Below are 18,038 nucleotides of genomic sequence, written 5' to 3'. Positions count from 1 at the left end.
CTTTTCCATCAAAATAGTTTTTATAAAAAATTTAAATTATTTTTAAGATCTACTGAACGAGAAGACTTATAAAGAAGTCTTCTCTGTATTTCTTCTCACGCGGAAGGTTATAATGGTAAAACTCAATACATGTTTTTTGTTTAGTCATAAGGAGGTTGTAGTAATTTCACTAGTATTTTGGGTTACTTTTGCATTTGTTTGAATTTGGGGCACACTTTTGTATTCAAAATCAAGTTTTGAGTCATTTTTGGCAATTTCCCCCTTTTAATAATTACATGATAATTAATAATTTTAAAATTGAAATAATATTTATTAAATAAAAAGTTTGACTTTCGAATAAAGTAATATTTTATATTTTATTTATCATTATAAAAATTAAGAATTATTATGTAAACAAAAAGCTGTGTGTCTTATACTGTGTCGGCTTAGTTAGGGGGACAAGCAGTGCGACCGCCTTTAGTCCAATCATTTGTCTCTCTATTTCTTAATAAATGAGAGTACAATTTTATAAAAAAAATACGTGTATTTTTATATGAAAATAAGAAAAGGGATCCAAATTTTTTTATATGAACGTTTTTATTTTTACTAACAGTGTATTTTTTTAAAAAATAAGTCTGGTAATTTGTTTTAAAAATATTAATTTGAAGATTTAAATTTATTTTTTTGCCCTAGGGCTGATGACACTATTGAGCCGATTGTTTTTTTTTATATGTAAGAAAATTGCATTTTTCTATAAATATGTATTTTAGTTATAATCACAAAAACTTAAAAAAAAAAAACTATTTTGTAAATAAAAATTATGTTTCTGTTATAGAGGAATGCTATTTTCCTGCTATATATAAAGCAAAAATAGTAGTAATCTCTATTTAATAAGAAGATATAAAGGTGGATTAGAGTAGATTTTACTCTATAGAAAATAAAGTCAAAAATATCAATAGGTTGGAGATGCTGTAATGGGATTGTCACGTTGCTCAACATGTTCAAGTGGTTTCCAACAAAAAGTCATCCGACTATACATGTGAACTGCTGTAAATTAGAATATATATTGCTTAGCAATTGTTAATTAGGTTTTGACTTTACCTTGGCCATCATAATTGTTTAAAGTTTCTACAAGTGCCATGCAATTGGTTTCTTTTTAAAAATGTGAGCAAAAGAAAAGGTCAAAAACGGAGAGCATTGCATTGGGTTTGCTTCAGGGAAATCAATTTGCGCCCAAAGCCTAATTATATCATCAGAAGCCAAAAGCCCAATCAGGACCATCGTCTTGATTGAGCTTGCCATGAATATCTGATCATCATATGGAGTTCATCGTCTTATCACACGATTAGGTCTCGGCACTCTCGGACTTGATCAACATGTCTGAATTATCCTCGAAACTTCAAACCAATTTGATGTTGAGGTCGTCGTATTAACACATGTCGTGATCTATGCAGTCACGGTTCAAACTCGCCGCTCTCGGCAGTAATTAGTGTCTATCAAACTCGAATACATGAACTCAAAGATAATAAGAACTCACTCTTCTTAGTGCTTAAGAAATTCACACAAAACTTAAGCTCTCTAAACTCACACACTTAGACAATGCCACAACTCGACATTGCTATTTTTAAGACCACACTTATATTTAGATAACTCCTAAATATAACTTTGATCATTATCTCTAAAGATCATAAATTCATTAGGATTAGGGTTGCTTGACACTCAAGCTTCCTTCAAACTTACAACATTTCTCCCCTTAAGCTTGAATTTCATGTCTTTCAAATCTTGAACTCCGATCAACTCTCTCATCTCTTTATACTTGATTCTCCCCAATGCCTTTGTTAAGATATCTGCCTTTTGTTCACTTCTCGGTACATGCTCAACTTCAAGTAGTTTCTTTTCAACATATTCTCTTATAAAATGATACCTTGAATGCATGTGTTTACTTCGTCCATGAAACACGAGGTTCTTTGTGAGTGAAATCGCCGACCTGTTATCAATCTGTATGAAAGTACCTTCGTATGAGATTCCAATGATCTCACCAAGAAAATCTTGCAACAAAATCGCTTGTCTGGCCGCTTCAGTCCCAGCCATGAATTCAGCCTCACACGACGACAGTGCCACCGTGTATCCTGTTTTTGACTGCACCAGCTTATTAGACTCCTTCCGAGGTAGAAGATGTGACCAGTAGTACTTCTATCATCATCTGGATCCGTATTATAGCTACTATCACTATAACCAACCAGCTTCGTTGTATCCTTTGATTGGCCAAAAGTCAAGCCGAACGTAGTAGTACCTTGTAGATAGTGTAAGCATTGTTTTATTGCTACTCCATGTGATTCTCTGCTCAGCACTCCAATACAATAAGACAAGTCTGGTCTAGTGTGCAATATATAGAGAAAGCACCATAACCTTCTTGTAGTTAGTCGCATCAATGTCTCTCTTTGTCTCAGACTTGGCTAACTTGAGCCCTGGTTCCATAAGTATGTGAACAGAGTTGCAATCTCTCATTCCAGCTTCCTCAAGTATCTTTAGAGCATAATGAATTTGACTCAAGGTTATACACTCTTCATGTTGCTTTACCTCAATACCAAGATAGTATGTAAGCCTTCCTAAATCACTCATCTCAAATCTCTTGGCCATCTCTCCTTTAAACTCTTCAATCATCCTCATACTCGTTCCAGTAACAAACAGATCATCCACGTACACATCAACAATTAACAATTAGAAGATCTCTATTCTCGGACTTTCGATAGACATATGGTTCTTTCAAACATCTCTCAAACTTCAGCTCTAATAACCACTTGTTGAACTTGTGATTTCATGCTCTAGGTGCCTGTTTAAGACCATACAACACCTTTTTTCAACTTATAAACTTTGTTCTCACTACCTTTCACCACGAAGCCTTGAGAAACATACATTGTCTTCTCTATGTAGAAACGCGGTTTTGACATCAAGATGGTGAATCTCCCATCCGTTTGCGGCAACAAGATTAACTAGTAGGCGTATGGTCTCGATTCGCGCCACTGGTACAAACACTTCTTCAAAATCTATACCATACTCTTGTATATATCCTTTGGCAACTAGTCGAGCTTTGTATTTGACTATGCTTCCATCTGCGTTATGTTTGATCTTGAATATTTACTTAAGACCGATAGGTTTAACTCCATGTGGTAGAACGACAAGACTCCAGCCGTCGAGCTTGGTGATAGATCGTATTTCATATTCACACGCAAGAATCCATTCCCTTAGTTCCTTCCCTTCTTCAAAGCAACGTGGCTCATCGTTTAAGGTCAATAGCAACTGCTCTCCTTCGTATTCAGCGATGAAAGGTAGTGAGAACAAAGTTTATAAGTTGTAAAAGGCGTTGTATGGTATTAAACATGCACCTAGAGCATGGAATCACAAGTTGAACAAGTGCTTATTAGAGCTGAAGTTCGAGAGATGTTTGAAAGAACCATATGTCTATCGAAAGTCCTAGAATGGATATTTTCTAGTTGTTGCTGTGTACGTGGATGATCAAAACATAATCATCCAAGTACTTTGGTTTAGAAGTCTGTCTGTCCGATCTCCTTAGTATTGGTTGATGACTCTGTCGACTCTTGTCCATTCTCGCTGGTGATGTCTCCATCTAAAAAGGAAATTAGTCTGTAGAAAAAAAGTAGAGAGAAAGATAGGAAAAGGAAAGAAGAAAGAGGATGAAATTTTAGTTAGATAGGGAATTATGGTTTTTTTTGGTTATCTCACCCAATTTTCCTAAAAGTTTTACGATGCCCAAATGAAAGATTACACAGCAAGCTTATCAAATTATAGTGGAATACGCGTGTGTAAAGAACTTCCAGAGCAATCGTATGACATCAGCACTCCACATCATGACGTAGCATCGCAACTGTTCATCATCTTCTCACTTCGTACCAAAAGCTATCATCACAACGATCTCTTGCTCCTGCCTGTTCTTATTTGCATCACTTTAAGGCCTTTGCAGTAAATATAGCCCAAAGATTGAAAGGATCTTAACTCCATCACCCATAGAGTTAAACCTCGGTTAGCCAGCGTCTAAGAGCATGCGCATTGGTTCTCTCAGCAGACAAATTAGTATAAAAACTAAAAGCAAGAAAGAAAAAGAAGAAAAATAGAGGTACATCCCTACATAAAGAAACTTTGAGCTTGTTAGTAAAAATTAATTCTACACGTGTCTGCACCATAAATTTTATGACATCAATTTTAGTTAGTTTAACTGTTTTACTTCAGAATACTATTATACTAGGGTAGGTCCGCCCTACGGGCGGGATATATTTTTATTTGTGATTTAGATTTTTGTTTATTGTATGATTTTATGGTTTATGTTTTAGATTTGCATTTGCAATTGATGTATATAATAATAATTTTTCTCATTTAGAAAATTTTAAATGATAAAATATATTACATTCATTTTACTTAATGTTTGATATGTTCGTTTGTTTTTCTAACTTGTTTTTGTTTTTTATTTGTTTTCAACTACATTTTCTGACATTATACTATTTTGTTATTATCTTTCTTTTTTGTTATATTTCTTATAATGAACACACATTTTTATATAATCTTCACATATGTCTAACTAAACTTCTTTATTTCTTATTTTTATTAGTCTTGTTGGAGATTATAAGTTTGTATTGGCTGACATGATTTTCATGATTGAAATGGTATACATTTTCTTAAATGTTTGCTCAAACGTTTTTATATATAGCAAATAGATTTAAGTTTTATTGTTGTTGTTAGGTTTAATACTCAAATATTGGTTATTATATATTTTATATATATTGAATGTATTTTTTTTATTTAACACATTTTATTTTAAAATTAAATTTAAATAATTTAACATGAATATATAATTCACTATAATAGGAAATTATTTGTTAAAGAACAGAATCAGAACATAATATTAATTATAAATACTTAAATAAATATATGACTTAATATTGTGTATACTATATTTAAAGACTAAATAAACAATATTATCCAATAACTTATTAGTTTTTCTAAAATAAAATTCACTTGTTAAATTTTAGAATAGTTTTTAATAGTGGCTTCTTTATATATAAGTAATCTATTATATTTTTAGAGAAAGTTACCGTATTTTTATTAGATATTTTTGTCTGATTGATTAGACTATCAACTATCGAAAATATAATTTATTTTTATACATATATATCATGTTGGAACAATTTTTTACTATAACTTTAGAATGGAGAAGTTTCGGCTGAGGATTCAAGAGGAGGAAGAAAGGATGACGCCGATAGATGCGGAGCCCAATAATTTTCACTTCAGGCCCAAACATAAACATCACGTAGCCCACAAAAAAGATGTTTCACAATTAAGGTATATCCTTATCTTTTACTTATTCTACACTCAGAATATACGTTTTTTAAAAGTTCATTATGATAACTTTCCTTTAAAATCAAAATTTTCTTTTTTAAGCTTTGCAATCTCCGCCTTCCTTTTTTATCTTCTTCATAATGTCTTGGCATAATATCTTAACATTTTTCTATCTAGTCGGGTCAATCTTCTCTCTCTCTCATTTTCGTCTCATCTCCTTGTTCTCTTCTTCTCCCATTATCTCTTTATTTTGATAATTGTTTTTCCAGATCTGGCATGTTTGAAGAAGATCCGATGTTGATTACACAGCCATCGTGGCCGGCAGCTTCTCCAAGTCTAGTAACAACATCGAAGAGCCACCACTGTCGCGTTTTGTCTACCACCGCCACTACTGTCGCGTTTTCTCAACCACCGCAACAACTATCGCGTTTTGTCAACCACTGCAACCTCCGTCACGTTTTGTCAACCACCGCCATTATAATTGTAGCTCCTTCCACCGTTAGGTTTTCATTTCTTTTTTTTTAACCATTTTTTTATTTTTTTCGTAATAATTGAATGATTTAAAATATTATTTTTTAATTTCCTTATAATGGCTACATATTATGGGGTCACACATATAATGAAGGTAATTTGGACTTTGGGTATTATCAATAAGTATCTTAGTACACAGAAAGCCCAAACGAAATAAATATTTTTATTGTTTACAAAGTCGAGCATCCGTTCAACATCAAAGGTCCATCGAATAATAGACATGATTTAATAAAACGCACAGCTTCATTTAAGTGGACACGTGTCGCACTGTAAGAATTCGATTTTCTGACCTGGCGCTGAGGTGGCGTAACAGGAGGGAGACAAACATTTTTTTATATATATAGATAGATAGATAGATATTGAGAGACTTAGTCTAAGAATTCCATCACTATTGATGCTAAGTATCCTTAAATCCCCGTCAAAATACGACCAGAGCTTTAAGTACAAACCGCATCACCTTGGATCTTCACGCATGGATGACCTTCACTCCAATTAGCCATGGCAGAAAAGTGAGGATTTACTGTCACATGAGAGAAGACACAAGCTTCGGTGAAAGCCAAAACCATTTCAACCTAATGGGGATGGTCCCTTACAGAAACGGATCAAAAGGGATGTGAGAAGCTTGCCAAGATTGAGATTAGTTGACCGATGTTAAAGAGAAAACCCGAACTATGTCGGAGCTAAGATCCGCACTAGACGGATGAACAAAACCGGATTGAGTACCGGACACAAACTCCGAACTAGTCGGCCACAAAAGAACAGAAAAAAAAACTAATTACAAGGAAAAATCGGAATCAAGGTAAATAATGAACAGGATTACAAAACCAAGTAAAAAACGTTTGGATATTATTGCGAGAAATGATTTGTCTTCATAATTTACTTGGTTTTCAAAACGCATGCAAAATTGTAGAGATTGGAACTGGAATTGGAATTTTTTTTGTCTTTAACTATTATGATTTTTTTTTACCTCTTTTTGGAATTGGAATTTTTTTGAATTGGAATCAAATTTAGATAATAGTTAAAGAAAAAGAATTGGAATTCAAAAAAATTCCAATTCCATACCTCTTTTTTACTCAATAATAGTTGAAATTGGAATTTTGTTTTTAATATTTTCTTTCACCGTCGACCAAATTGTGGAGAAATGATTTGTCTAGATAATTTTTTTTCTTTTTCTTTAACTATTATCTAAATTTGATTTAATTTTGCACGCGTTTAGAAATTATAATATAAAACTATTGGTTTGACATAATGACTATCTAAAACTCATATAACATGAAACCAAACAAATAATAATAGCCTACACTCAGAAGACTAATTGATAAGAAGAGTATAAGGAATCACACACATAAGATGGTCTTCTGAATCATTTTTATCCACCTAAACTTGGTTTAAAATATGGACAGTTACAATAAAATAAAAAGAGAAGGATCAGGCAGACAAATGAATCATAGGTGAACTTGTAGAATGTTGATTTAGGGGAAGCTCCACTTACACAAAGATCTTATTTAGTTTTTGAAAACCTGATAACAATATTTTATTAAATTCGTTGAGATCCATATAAATCTACCAAAATAAAAAATATTTTTTTTTTAACTTTTACTAGGTGTTTTGCCTGCACATGCGGGCATAATCATCTTACGAATAATTATTTTATGTCTTATTAATCCAAAAATATGCATTATATTCTAATTGGTGAACATGTTGAAGGAAAAATATTATGGTGAATTCTTTGTTCCTCAAAATTTATATCATTTATGTTGAAATTTTAGTCAAATTAATGAAAGATATATCCCATTTTTTTCTTCTAAATTTTCCATGGAGGGATGAATTTATAAGAAAAAAATTTCCCTATGCAATTTTGATAAGGAATAAATTGAACAAAAATTCATATGTTTTTTTATTTTTTCAATTCCTAAAATAAAATTTTATTTTTTATTTTGTTCATTTTTTTCATTCTTCTAGTGGTCACCAACTAAACCTATAGTGTTTCACGGATTAAACCTAAACTGGTTTAAAGTAAAGACAAGAAAATTTGTTTTAAACTCAACCAAAAGTTAAGTTATTATTTATGATTTTAAATAGTTAAATGAAACATCAAATTATTTATATATGTCAAAAAAACTTTCATCAAACTATGTACTCATTATTGTGTTAAAAGTTTTAAAACACTCATATATAGAAATAGTTTAGAAAATACCTTTATATAAATATTTTTGTTTGACTAATATTGAATTATAACCTGTTTTATATCTTAGTTTTTTAACTTTATAATATAAAAATATTGTTTTCATATAGTAATACAATATATATAAGAATCTCTTAATTTTTAAATATAATTTCACAATTTTATTATCTTAGTTTATAATTAATTATTTAATATAATATGTAAATTTAATATTATTAAAATAAAATTCGTGTTTTATTATATGTAAAATTCATTTCGGATTTTGTGAAAATTAATAAATACTCAGTCAAAAAATAATAATAAATCAATGACCTATATAAAGGCTTAAAACCTAATAAAATATGACAAATAAGAAAATAAAATTTTTAATATAACATATAGATTTAAATATTATTAAATCAAAATTCGTTTTTAATTATATATAAAATTCACTACGGATATTTTTTTAAAATTAATAAATTAGTAATTCAACTAAAAATTGTTAATATATCAATGACTAAGCTAAAACCTAATAAAAAATGACAAATAAGCAAAATTGACTAAAATCAGAGAAAACATGACAAATAAGCAAAATCAAAATAATTATATACCTAATTACATATTTTATAATTATATTATTTAAATTAATAAATTATGGACTCAAATAAAAAACTGTTAATAAATTAATAACTCAGCTTAAACCTAATTAAAACATAATAAATAAACAAAATTACAAAATCATGGAAATCATGACAAATAAGGTAAATCACTTCATTAATTACATATTTTATAGTTATATAATTTAAATTAATAAATTATGAAGTCAAATAAAAACTATTAATAAATTAATAACTCAGTTTAAACTTAATTAAAACATGACAAATAAACAAAACTATCTAAAATTATGGAAATCATGACAAATAAGCTAAATCACTTCATAAATAATAGTATAGATTAATCCAATCATAAAACTGAATACAAATCAAAGTATCAAGAAAGAAAGCATTTATGAGTTCACACAAAAGAAAATTCAATCATTGGATTTCATTGCCATAAGGATCACCAGATCCTTTGCTTGCTTCCTCGTACGTTCTCGAATTAGTCGCTGAATCAATATTCGGGTTTAATCCCGCAAGCTGCATAATGTTCTCAATCTCTTTGACAACCTCACCCATGGATGGTCTCTTCACTCCTTCTTCATCCACACATCTCAAAGCAAGATCCACATACTTCTCAAACCCGTTTAGATTTCCACTGTTTGGAATGATAGTCGTGTCCACCAATTCTTGCAGGTCATACAAGTTCCTTGATTTATCCATCTTTGCCTTCACCTCTTTCACCACGTATTTGCCGCCCACGATCGGACTTTTACCAGTTAATAGCTCAAGCATCACCACACCAAACCCATACACATCGGTCTTCTCAGTCAATTGATTCGTCATGTAGTACTCAGGATCCAGATAGCCCTAACACAAGTTATAACGTGAGTTCAGGAGCAGATCTAGAAACATTTTTTATTGGAGAAACAATATTATTAGTAGCAAAAAAATATTAGTAGGGGGCATCTGATCTAGATAGCCATAACACAAACAATAACATGAGTTTAAATGTATGTGAGAAAGAGGGATAAATGATTCTCTACTCACCATAGTTCCTTTCACTTGTGTTGTCACATGATTTTTCTCAGGGTCTCCCACAAGTTTTGAGAGGCCAAAGTCGGCAACCTTTGCATTTAGACTTTCATCAAGTAGTATATTATTTGATTTGATGTCTCTGTGTATAATTGGTGGATCAGCAAGCTCATGAAGATAAGCCAAACCCCTGCTAGACCCAAGTGCTATTTTGAGCCTTCTTGTCCAGTCAAGTCTAATACCATTCTTGCCTGCATTATCATCAAAATTAATAAAAGCTAATGAGGTTAATATACAAAAGAAGAGGGATTCTTAGATCATCTCAAATGTATTTTGTTATATTTACTTCTAAAATAGAGAAATTCTATAATATAGGTGAAGTTTACTCCAATATATTATTCTAAAATATCGATTTCTAATTATAGAGTAAAAAATAGAAATATAGAAGAAAAATAGTAATCTATATTTTAGAGGATGAAATAGAGTTGAGTTGGAATCGATTTGACTCTAAATGTTATTATAGAGGTAAATATATATACGAGGTGATTGGATATGCTCTTACTACCTGATAGACTGTCTGTAAGAGAGCCATTTGGAATGTACTCGTATACAAGCATTTGTTCATTTCGATCAAAACAAAAGCCTAAGAGCTTGACAACATTCTTATGATGGACCCTTGAAAGAAGCTCAATCTCAGTTTTAAATTCTAACTCCCCTTGTGAAGATCCTTGTTGCGCTCTTTTGATTGCTAGGAGTTTTCCAGAGGGAAGAATCCCTTTGTACACCTGTTTCACCATCATATTGGGATTTGATTTAAACTAATACCATTTCTTGTTTCAACTGAGGCCATTGTAATTAAAGATACAAACCTTGCCATAACCTCCACCTCCAACATCATTTGCCGGTGAGAAATTGTCCGTGCATTTCCTCAACTCTTCAAAAGTAAATGCTTTTGCTCCCATTAGCTGCGGAGCATCAACACTGCTTGTACTCTTATTCCATTTGGCTGCAAGAAACATTGTCATTATTTTCACTAATCAAAGAAAAGTCTTATGTAAAAGTAAAATCATTTATTCTTACCAAAAGGATTATTTTGACCAGTGGCTTTCTCTGCTCTCTTCTTCTGCCTAAGACCGTAAATCCCAGCTATAGTTAACAACATTACAAGAACCACGGCACCAACTACTGCTCCGATGATAATGCCAGTGTTTGTTGAAATGGAACCTCCTACACGTGGGTCAAAAATACAGAGTAGATGAGTTAACCAGTTTTAGATCCGGTTAGATTGTGTGGTGTTGTCTTTTTCAATAATACCAGAAAACGGACGGTACTGATCAGCTCTGAAAATGTAAGGCCCAAATATTGCAGGAGGGTCATATGTATGAGTGCTAAACGCAGAAATAGCACTATTCATTTCTGTCTGATTAAAACTCTCCTTGTTCAATGGAAATAACAAGAGGTCTACTAGAAGCTGATGACCAGTTGCAGTTTCTCTAAAGTTTCTGATGGCGACGGAGTCCACTTGATAACTGGGGTCCCTAAAGAAATCTGCTATCCCCTGATGGAGCATTATGAAGTTGGTGTTATTGGAAAAACCTGAGAAGGAAGGAGACCTGAAGATGAGTTTTCCTGTGATTGGATACACACAGCGGCACGCTGGACTCGGTTCCCTGCCTTGACCACATGGTGAACAGTTTATTTGTGGAACAGAAAAATCAGTATTATGTTGGATTGTTCTGCAGAAGTCACTCTGTTGGTTCCCTGCTTCTTGGCACACTGGATTATCTGCCAATCTGTGAAAATACTAACACACATCATAAGTAGTTGACTGGAAAAAAAATAAAAATATTTGTGAAGTGATACATACATTACTTGGATGCCTTTATTAGCTGCTGGTTTATAAATAGTTATTTCATTGTTTTGTAAATCCACAAGCTCTAATTGTTTGCTATAGTTGGTACCAAAATCCAATGTTGCATTTAACTGATTGCGCTTTAATACACTGCAAAGTCAATTTAAAAAAACAACCCAGTTAATACAAGTGTGAGTTGGCTTCTCAAATGAAAGTTTCATGTTTAGTTTTACTCACACAGTCTGCAATAGAGTAGGGGCAAAGAGCAAGATTGGTATTGGACCTTCGAGTTGGATCCCTTCCATCCTTCTACCAAGTAGAAGACCATTTTTTTCTTTGTAAGCATACACAAGAATATATATTGAAGGAAAAGGAAAGATAGATTCATACAATGTTGACAGGGAGCCTAATGTAGAGATCCATGATGGAATGAGTGAGAATGTTAATTGGTTATTGCTCACATCTCTGTTATAAACACATTACACCATGTAAGTAGATTGATAAAGAAGTTAGAGGGTTAATTAAGCAGCAGCAATAGAGGAAGACAAATATAGAAACTTACAATGTGTAGAGACTGGCCAAGCTTGTTAAATTTGGAAGGCTACCTGTAAGTCTGTTGTCAGCCAAGTACCTGATATGAAATGAACTACAAACTCTTTCACATCTTTTCATTTACATCAACAAACGCAAAGCAAGACTTTAGTTGCTCACTTACAGTTCATTCAGATCTGTGAGATTATTTAGACTTGAAGGAATATCTCCTGTTAGTTTATTCCTATCAAGGCGTCTGTAACAAATATAACAGCATTGAGATTAAAGAAATAGCATAATTAAATAAATGGAAACTTGAAATTTTATAAAATAAAAATCTTTTTTTACTACTTACAACACTGTCAACGTTTTAACGAGGCCGAGGCTGTTCGGGATTTTTCCTGTGAACTGGTTTCATCGAATAGCCTAACGATAAAATAACAAATAATATTTACCCACTTATTTAGTTACTAGTCTCTCTCTCTCGCTTTTTTGTTTCTTGTAACCTTTTTATTCGACGTGTATTATTGAAACTTACACATGTATTAAAGTCATGTTTGAGGAGAAGAGCTTTTCTGGGATATCCCCAGAAAGCTTGTTATTTCCAAAGTGACTGCAAGAAGAGGTAAAAAGGAGTAAAGTAAACTAAAAAGGAGTGTGATTATAAATACAAAGAGAAATGCGAAAATTTGGTATTATATACATACAAATGCTTAGTTTCAAGAAGCATGTCCAGTCCTGGTGAAGAAGTCCCATTAGAAACTGGAATAGTTCCTTCGATCTGATTGTCAGCTATATCAAACCAATTTAGTTTAGATAATCGTCCAATGGAAGCTGGAATTGTTCCACTAAATTTATTTGAGTTCAGGGATCTGTACGGAGAAAACACAAACATTAATACTAATGGATTTATATAGTGGAATAAAAAAAAGAGACTTGCTTCAATCAGAATCTTACAGAGTTATAAGTTGTTCTAGAGATCCTATGGACTCGGGGATTTCACCACTGAAACCGCATTCCATAAGGTTCCTGGAGACAGAAGAAAAAGAAAGAAATACTCAAAATAAATAGTAAGACAAGATAAAAAAAGTTATAAGACAAATAAGTACGGTCATCTTCATTTCTTACAAGGTAGTCAACTTCCTGAGGTTACCAATATTTGATGGAAGCGATCCAGACAATTTAGAATTAGATGTCAAATCCCTGTAAAAATATTGGATTACAAGTTTTTTTTTTTTGAGAAAAAGTATTGGATTATAAGTTGAGAAAAAAATCCATTTTATGCACCAAAATAAAGAAGGAAGACCTACAAGATCTGCAGTTCAGCCAACGAAGAAATATCGGCAGAAAGCTTTCCTTCCAAGTTAAGGTTGCCTAATGATCTTCAACAAGCAACAACGCAACGTTAGCATCTGCGTAGAATTATTAGAAACAAACAGCAAAAAGGAAAGGCATAACTGTTACATTGAAATAACGTGGTTGTTATTGTTACATGTAATTCCAACCCAATTGGTTCCACAAGGATCAGAGCCTTTCCAATTCTCAGGAAACCTGGTCCATTCACTCTTCAAGGCTTGTAAAGCAGAAGCTGCGCCAATTTTTAAAAGAAATAAATATTCCTATATCTGAATAACTCGGATCATCATCTTAGTATACTTACCGTCTAAACCATTTGTTAGCGCTGAAACAGAACAAATTTGGCAAAAAGTCAAAATCAGGAGCATGCAGACTTGAATTCTTGAACTCATCTTCAGAACCATTGTATCACAAAATACTTCGAGAAGAAGTCTCGTTGCTAAGAAAACATGTACTCAATAATGTTATCGGAAAGGAGAACAAGACTTTGCAGAATTTAAATGAAAAATATGTGAAAATAATAAGAGACAGTGGACAATATAAAAACTTGTTCTACTTGAAACAGCTAGTTATGAGATTGATGGAATGTTTCGTAAGTTCTTAGATTAATACGTCAACAGGGTAATTGGAAAGGAATAAACTATGCACGCTACATTTAAGAACACACTAGCAAATACAAATAGCAATGACCAGGCATTCGGTGGAGAAGGAACTAATCAAAAATAGGAATTATAGAAATAATACGTCAACAGTGTAACTTTCTTATCTATGAGAACATAAGGCACTTTGGATCAACAATCTACACAATGGCCCATAAGGCGGAATTAGGGTGGAGGGCATCACCGGATCATGGACTAAATCGGCACGTAAGATGTCTTGAAGGGCTGGTTCTAAGTGAGCAGAGCCGATTTGGACGCAATCCGATTCTTACATATGAGCTCGGCATGGAGCCATGGATTGTTCATCTTGGACGGATACATCGTGGATGAGATATTTTGGGTTTAAGTCAGCTTGAGTTAGAGCATCTCCAATGTAAAATTTCATTTTTTCTTTCAAAATGGAGTAAAAGTGAAAATAGAGTAAATTGCTCCAATCTTACTTCATTTCCCACTCCATAATGGAGTGATGAACAAAAAAAAAAGAGATTACTCCATTTATGGAGTAAATTTCATTATGGAGTGAGATATGAAGTTGGGTTGGAGCTAGAATTCTTTACTCCATATTCACTTTTACTCCATTTTAGAAGAAAAAATAGAGTAGGGATGGAGATGCCCTTAGGGTCGGTCCGGAAATTAGTAGCATTCGGAAAGAGCCGTTCTTAATAATTACAAATTTCTTATCCAAATTCTAGTAAACCAAATATCAAAACTGTGAATATACTTTAATATATGATCATTATTATAAGAGACATCATAAATTTGACAAATGTGCATTCTTCTTCGTGGAGAACATTATTTTTCTCTAGAATACAAAATCATAATTTATTTTCTTATGTACTTAGTGTTAATTTACATTTGAATATTCAAAACTCACTAATTTTTTCTGATAATATGATTTAAGCATATGAAAAACGCTCTTGTTACAGAAAAGTTTGAAATGATTTTATATTAGAATAAAATTTAATAAATTATTTCGAGAATCCTGAGAAGTCGTACAATGCACCGGGTCGAGCTTTAAAATATAGGTCTAAAATATTTTAAAGCCAAGCCAGACATAACTCAAATATTTACGAGTTTTGTAGGTTTTGTACCAAGCTAAACTGCGAAAGCCCACTTGATATCCCTACATAATGTTTTAAAATTGCCTTAAAGAGGAAATAACATTTCACTAATATCCATGCTCGAAAAATCAGGTGAGGCGAACGCCTAACCGACGATAAATCATATGGCAGATCACCACCATGGATAGTTGGTTGGATCATTTAGATCTACAGTATAAACTTTATAAATTAATAATCGATAAAATAATAAACACCACAAATTAATAATGGGATCAGTTCAAAATATCACACAAAATAAGATAAAAAAGATAAATTTTTCAGAAAATTCTATGTAATTATATGGTTTCATTAAAATTATAAATTAATAACTTATATATATATACATTTTATATATAAGTACAACAAATCATTATATTGTTTATTTGATATTTACAATAAAATTATCTTCATACTTTAAAATTTTAATATAATTTTATGAGTTATATTAAAATTATTTCTAAAACCACATTTAAATTCTATGAAACATATTTTCTATACACCCAATAATATAACAAAAAAATATGAATGTCTTCAAAAATTTAGTTAATGTATATACACTAAAAAATATTTTCTTATTTTAGAAAAATATATTTTAAAACAAATAAATCTATAAAAGAAACTTTTGTAAATTAATAACTCTATAAATTAATAAAATATCATAATCTCAACATTATTAATTTATAGAGTTCTTACTGTATTTATATGTGAGTTTTTGTTTATTTATTTATATGTGAGTTCTGTTGTACATGTGATACATTTGGTATATATTTATATGCACATACACGGAAAATATTTCAGAAGTTAATATTCGATTATTTATAATTTATAATTAATTCGATAGGTTTAGACCGTCAACCCGATCAACTTACGCCTATCGTAATTCTGAACGTGGTTTAATATCAAAGATATGACGATATCATTAACACATAATGCCAGTTTCAAAAAAGAAATTAATACATAATGCAATACTCTGTACATTATTTTCATGAGAATGATCTCGATTCTTGACCAAATCAACGATGCATTAGAATTTAGGGGAAAAGATGTCGACCAAACCAATGATGCGACTTTTTTTTTTTTTATCAAACCAATGATGCGACTTAAGCGATGACTTTTAACATTTTCGACCAAGTAGAGACTTACGTCATTCATGCTTACGTTTAGTAGTACAATAATACATTAGGCCAGGCTGATTTCCCACCTGATTTTAAAATTGTTGATAAGTTCTAGAATAGAAGAGATTTCACCTACTTTCATTCACTTCCCTTATAGGACGTCGGGAAAGTTAGCTTTTTGGTCAAACGATTGTTGTTGAAGTCTAAAATCTAACATTATCTCGATTGTCATATCCCATCTCTTATATATTAATTCTCTATATAAGAGATGATTATGAATAATAAATATTTTAGAATCTTTAGAAAAATAAGCTGATCAATACAAATATATATTATATTTTTTATTAAATTAACTATCAAATTGATTAGTAGTGTATAAATAATATTCTCATTTCTTTCCCTAAATAAAAGTAACGGATTACTTAATATAATCTATACTATTATTTGCGAAGTAAATTTTTGGAATCGAGCTCTCACGTTAAAAGTTAGAGTGGTTAATATCGTTTATACCCTTATGAATTAAATCTATAAATTAACTAAAACATAAAAACGAATTTAAAATTATTTGGTTAGATAAGTTATTATTAATAATAAAACAACTTATCCAAAATCAGAAAGATATATTTTAAAATAAAAGATAATTCCAATATATTTTGTGTTGTTATCCGAAAACATATTTTAATAAAAAATTTAAATACTAAAAATTTATAACTAAAAACACACAGAAAACATATAACTTAATATTATTCAAAAAAATATTAATCATATTTTATACTCAAATATTAATTTTAATAAATAATTTTAGATAATTTTTATTACATGTCAATATAAAAACAATTTAGTTGAGGGGTTTTAACGTTAAAACCCCATAAATCTTCTATCTTTTACTATATTATATTAAAATAAATATAAATTCATGTATATAGTTTTATGTATATTTTTATGTATATATAAATGTTTTTAGGATTATCTTACATAATAATAGATATTTTATTAAAATAAAAAACTTTAGCGTATATAGAAAATTTAATATTAAATTAATTATTAAATATTTAAAAAGCATGAAAATAACTTACTCAATTTTTTTTGAATTGATAATATATTTCTTTACAAAATTTTATAAAATTATTAAGCCCGCAAGTGCGGGCAAAACACCTAGTTGACATATATATGACAATTAATGATTATGAATAATAAATATTTGATAACAATTTGTGTATCCTATTTTCTGTTTAATTTTTAACAATCACATTAAGTATATAATTAAAAATTAGATTTTTTCTAGTATGTTATATTTTGAATTTTTTAAAATGACTATAAATTACTAAAAATGGTAAAAATCCCATATTAAAATTTTTGGGATCAATAGTTTAATTTTTTTTTTGTTAAAGCAAAATACAAATGATATAAATCGTATGAATATGAAGTCTCATTAATAGATATTCATATATATATATATATATTATTTTAGAAGTAAAATGTATAAAATTATGTTTACTTATTTATGCCATATTGTTAAATATCTTAAATCTTAATACTTTTAATATATGTAATTAATCTAATCAAAAAAATACTTCAGTGTTTTTGGTTTGTTCCAGTTTAAAATCGAATTTTAACTGAACCAGTTAGATTGATAAAAAAAATTTAACCAAATAGTAAGAGCATAAAATTTGGTTTGGATCGAGTTCAGCAGAGTCGGTTCGGTTAATTTCGGTTCGTTTTTTTCCACCCCTAATTACAATGTTACCAACCATGCAAAGAGTTGTTC

The 18,038-nt window shown here is 30.8% G+C and overlaps 1 protein-coding gene and 1 long non-coding RNA gene across 2 annotated transcripts; one reads left to right on the top strand and one right to left on the bottom strand.

Annotated features, from left to right (window-relative positions):
- Window positions 1-4,032: 4,032 nt before the first annotated feature.
- On the top strand, window positions 4,033-6,000 carry LOC117128272. The gene is made up of 2 exons (XR_004451541.1): window positions 4,033-5,512; window positions 5,601-6,000. It is a non-coding gene; the product is annotated as an uncharacterized LOC117128272 (long non-coding RNA).
- A 2,947-nt stretch (window positions 6,001-8,947) lies between these two features.
- Window positions 8,948-14,157, bottom strand: LOC103838405 (probable leucine-rich repeat receptor-like protein kinase At5g49770). Its single transcript, XM_033280421.1, is given in 21 exon segments — window positions 8,948-9,492; window positions 9,673-9,908; window positions 10,223-10,442; window positions 10,527-10,663; window positions 10,738-10,884; window positions 10,972-11,450; window positions 11,525-11,659; window positions 11,747-11,818; window positions 11,900-11,974; window positions 12,072-12,140; window positions 12,225-12,296; window positions 12,396-12,456; window positions 12,459-12,466; window positions 12,579-12,653; window positions 12,748-12,912; window positions 12,998-13,069; window positions 13,169-13,243; window positions 13,351-13,422; window positions 13,505-13,628; window positions 13,701-13,835; window positions 14,141-14,157. Coding segments are annotated over 20 exon segments (2,826 nt in total). The 5' UTR covers window positions 13,801-13,835; window positions 14,141-14,157; the 3' UTR covers window positions 8,948-9,060.
- Between the last annotated feature and the right edge of the window lie 3,881 nt (window positions 14,158-18,038).

Source organism: Brassica rapa, chromosome A09 (genome assembly GCF_000309985.2).
Source record: "Brassica rapa cultivar Chiifu-401-42 chromosome A09, CAAS_Brap_v3.01, whole genome shotgun sequence".
Classification (NCBI taxonomy): domain Eukaryota; kingdom Viridiplantae; phylum Streptophyta; class Magnoliopsida; order Brassicales; family Brassicaceae; genus Brassica; species Brassica rapa.
Note: the sequence above shows the minus strand (reverse complement) of the source record. Positions and strands in the feature narration are given on the sequence as shown.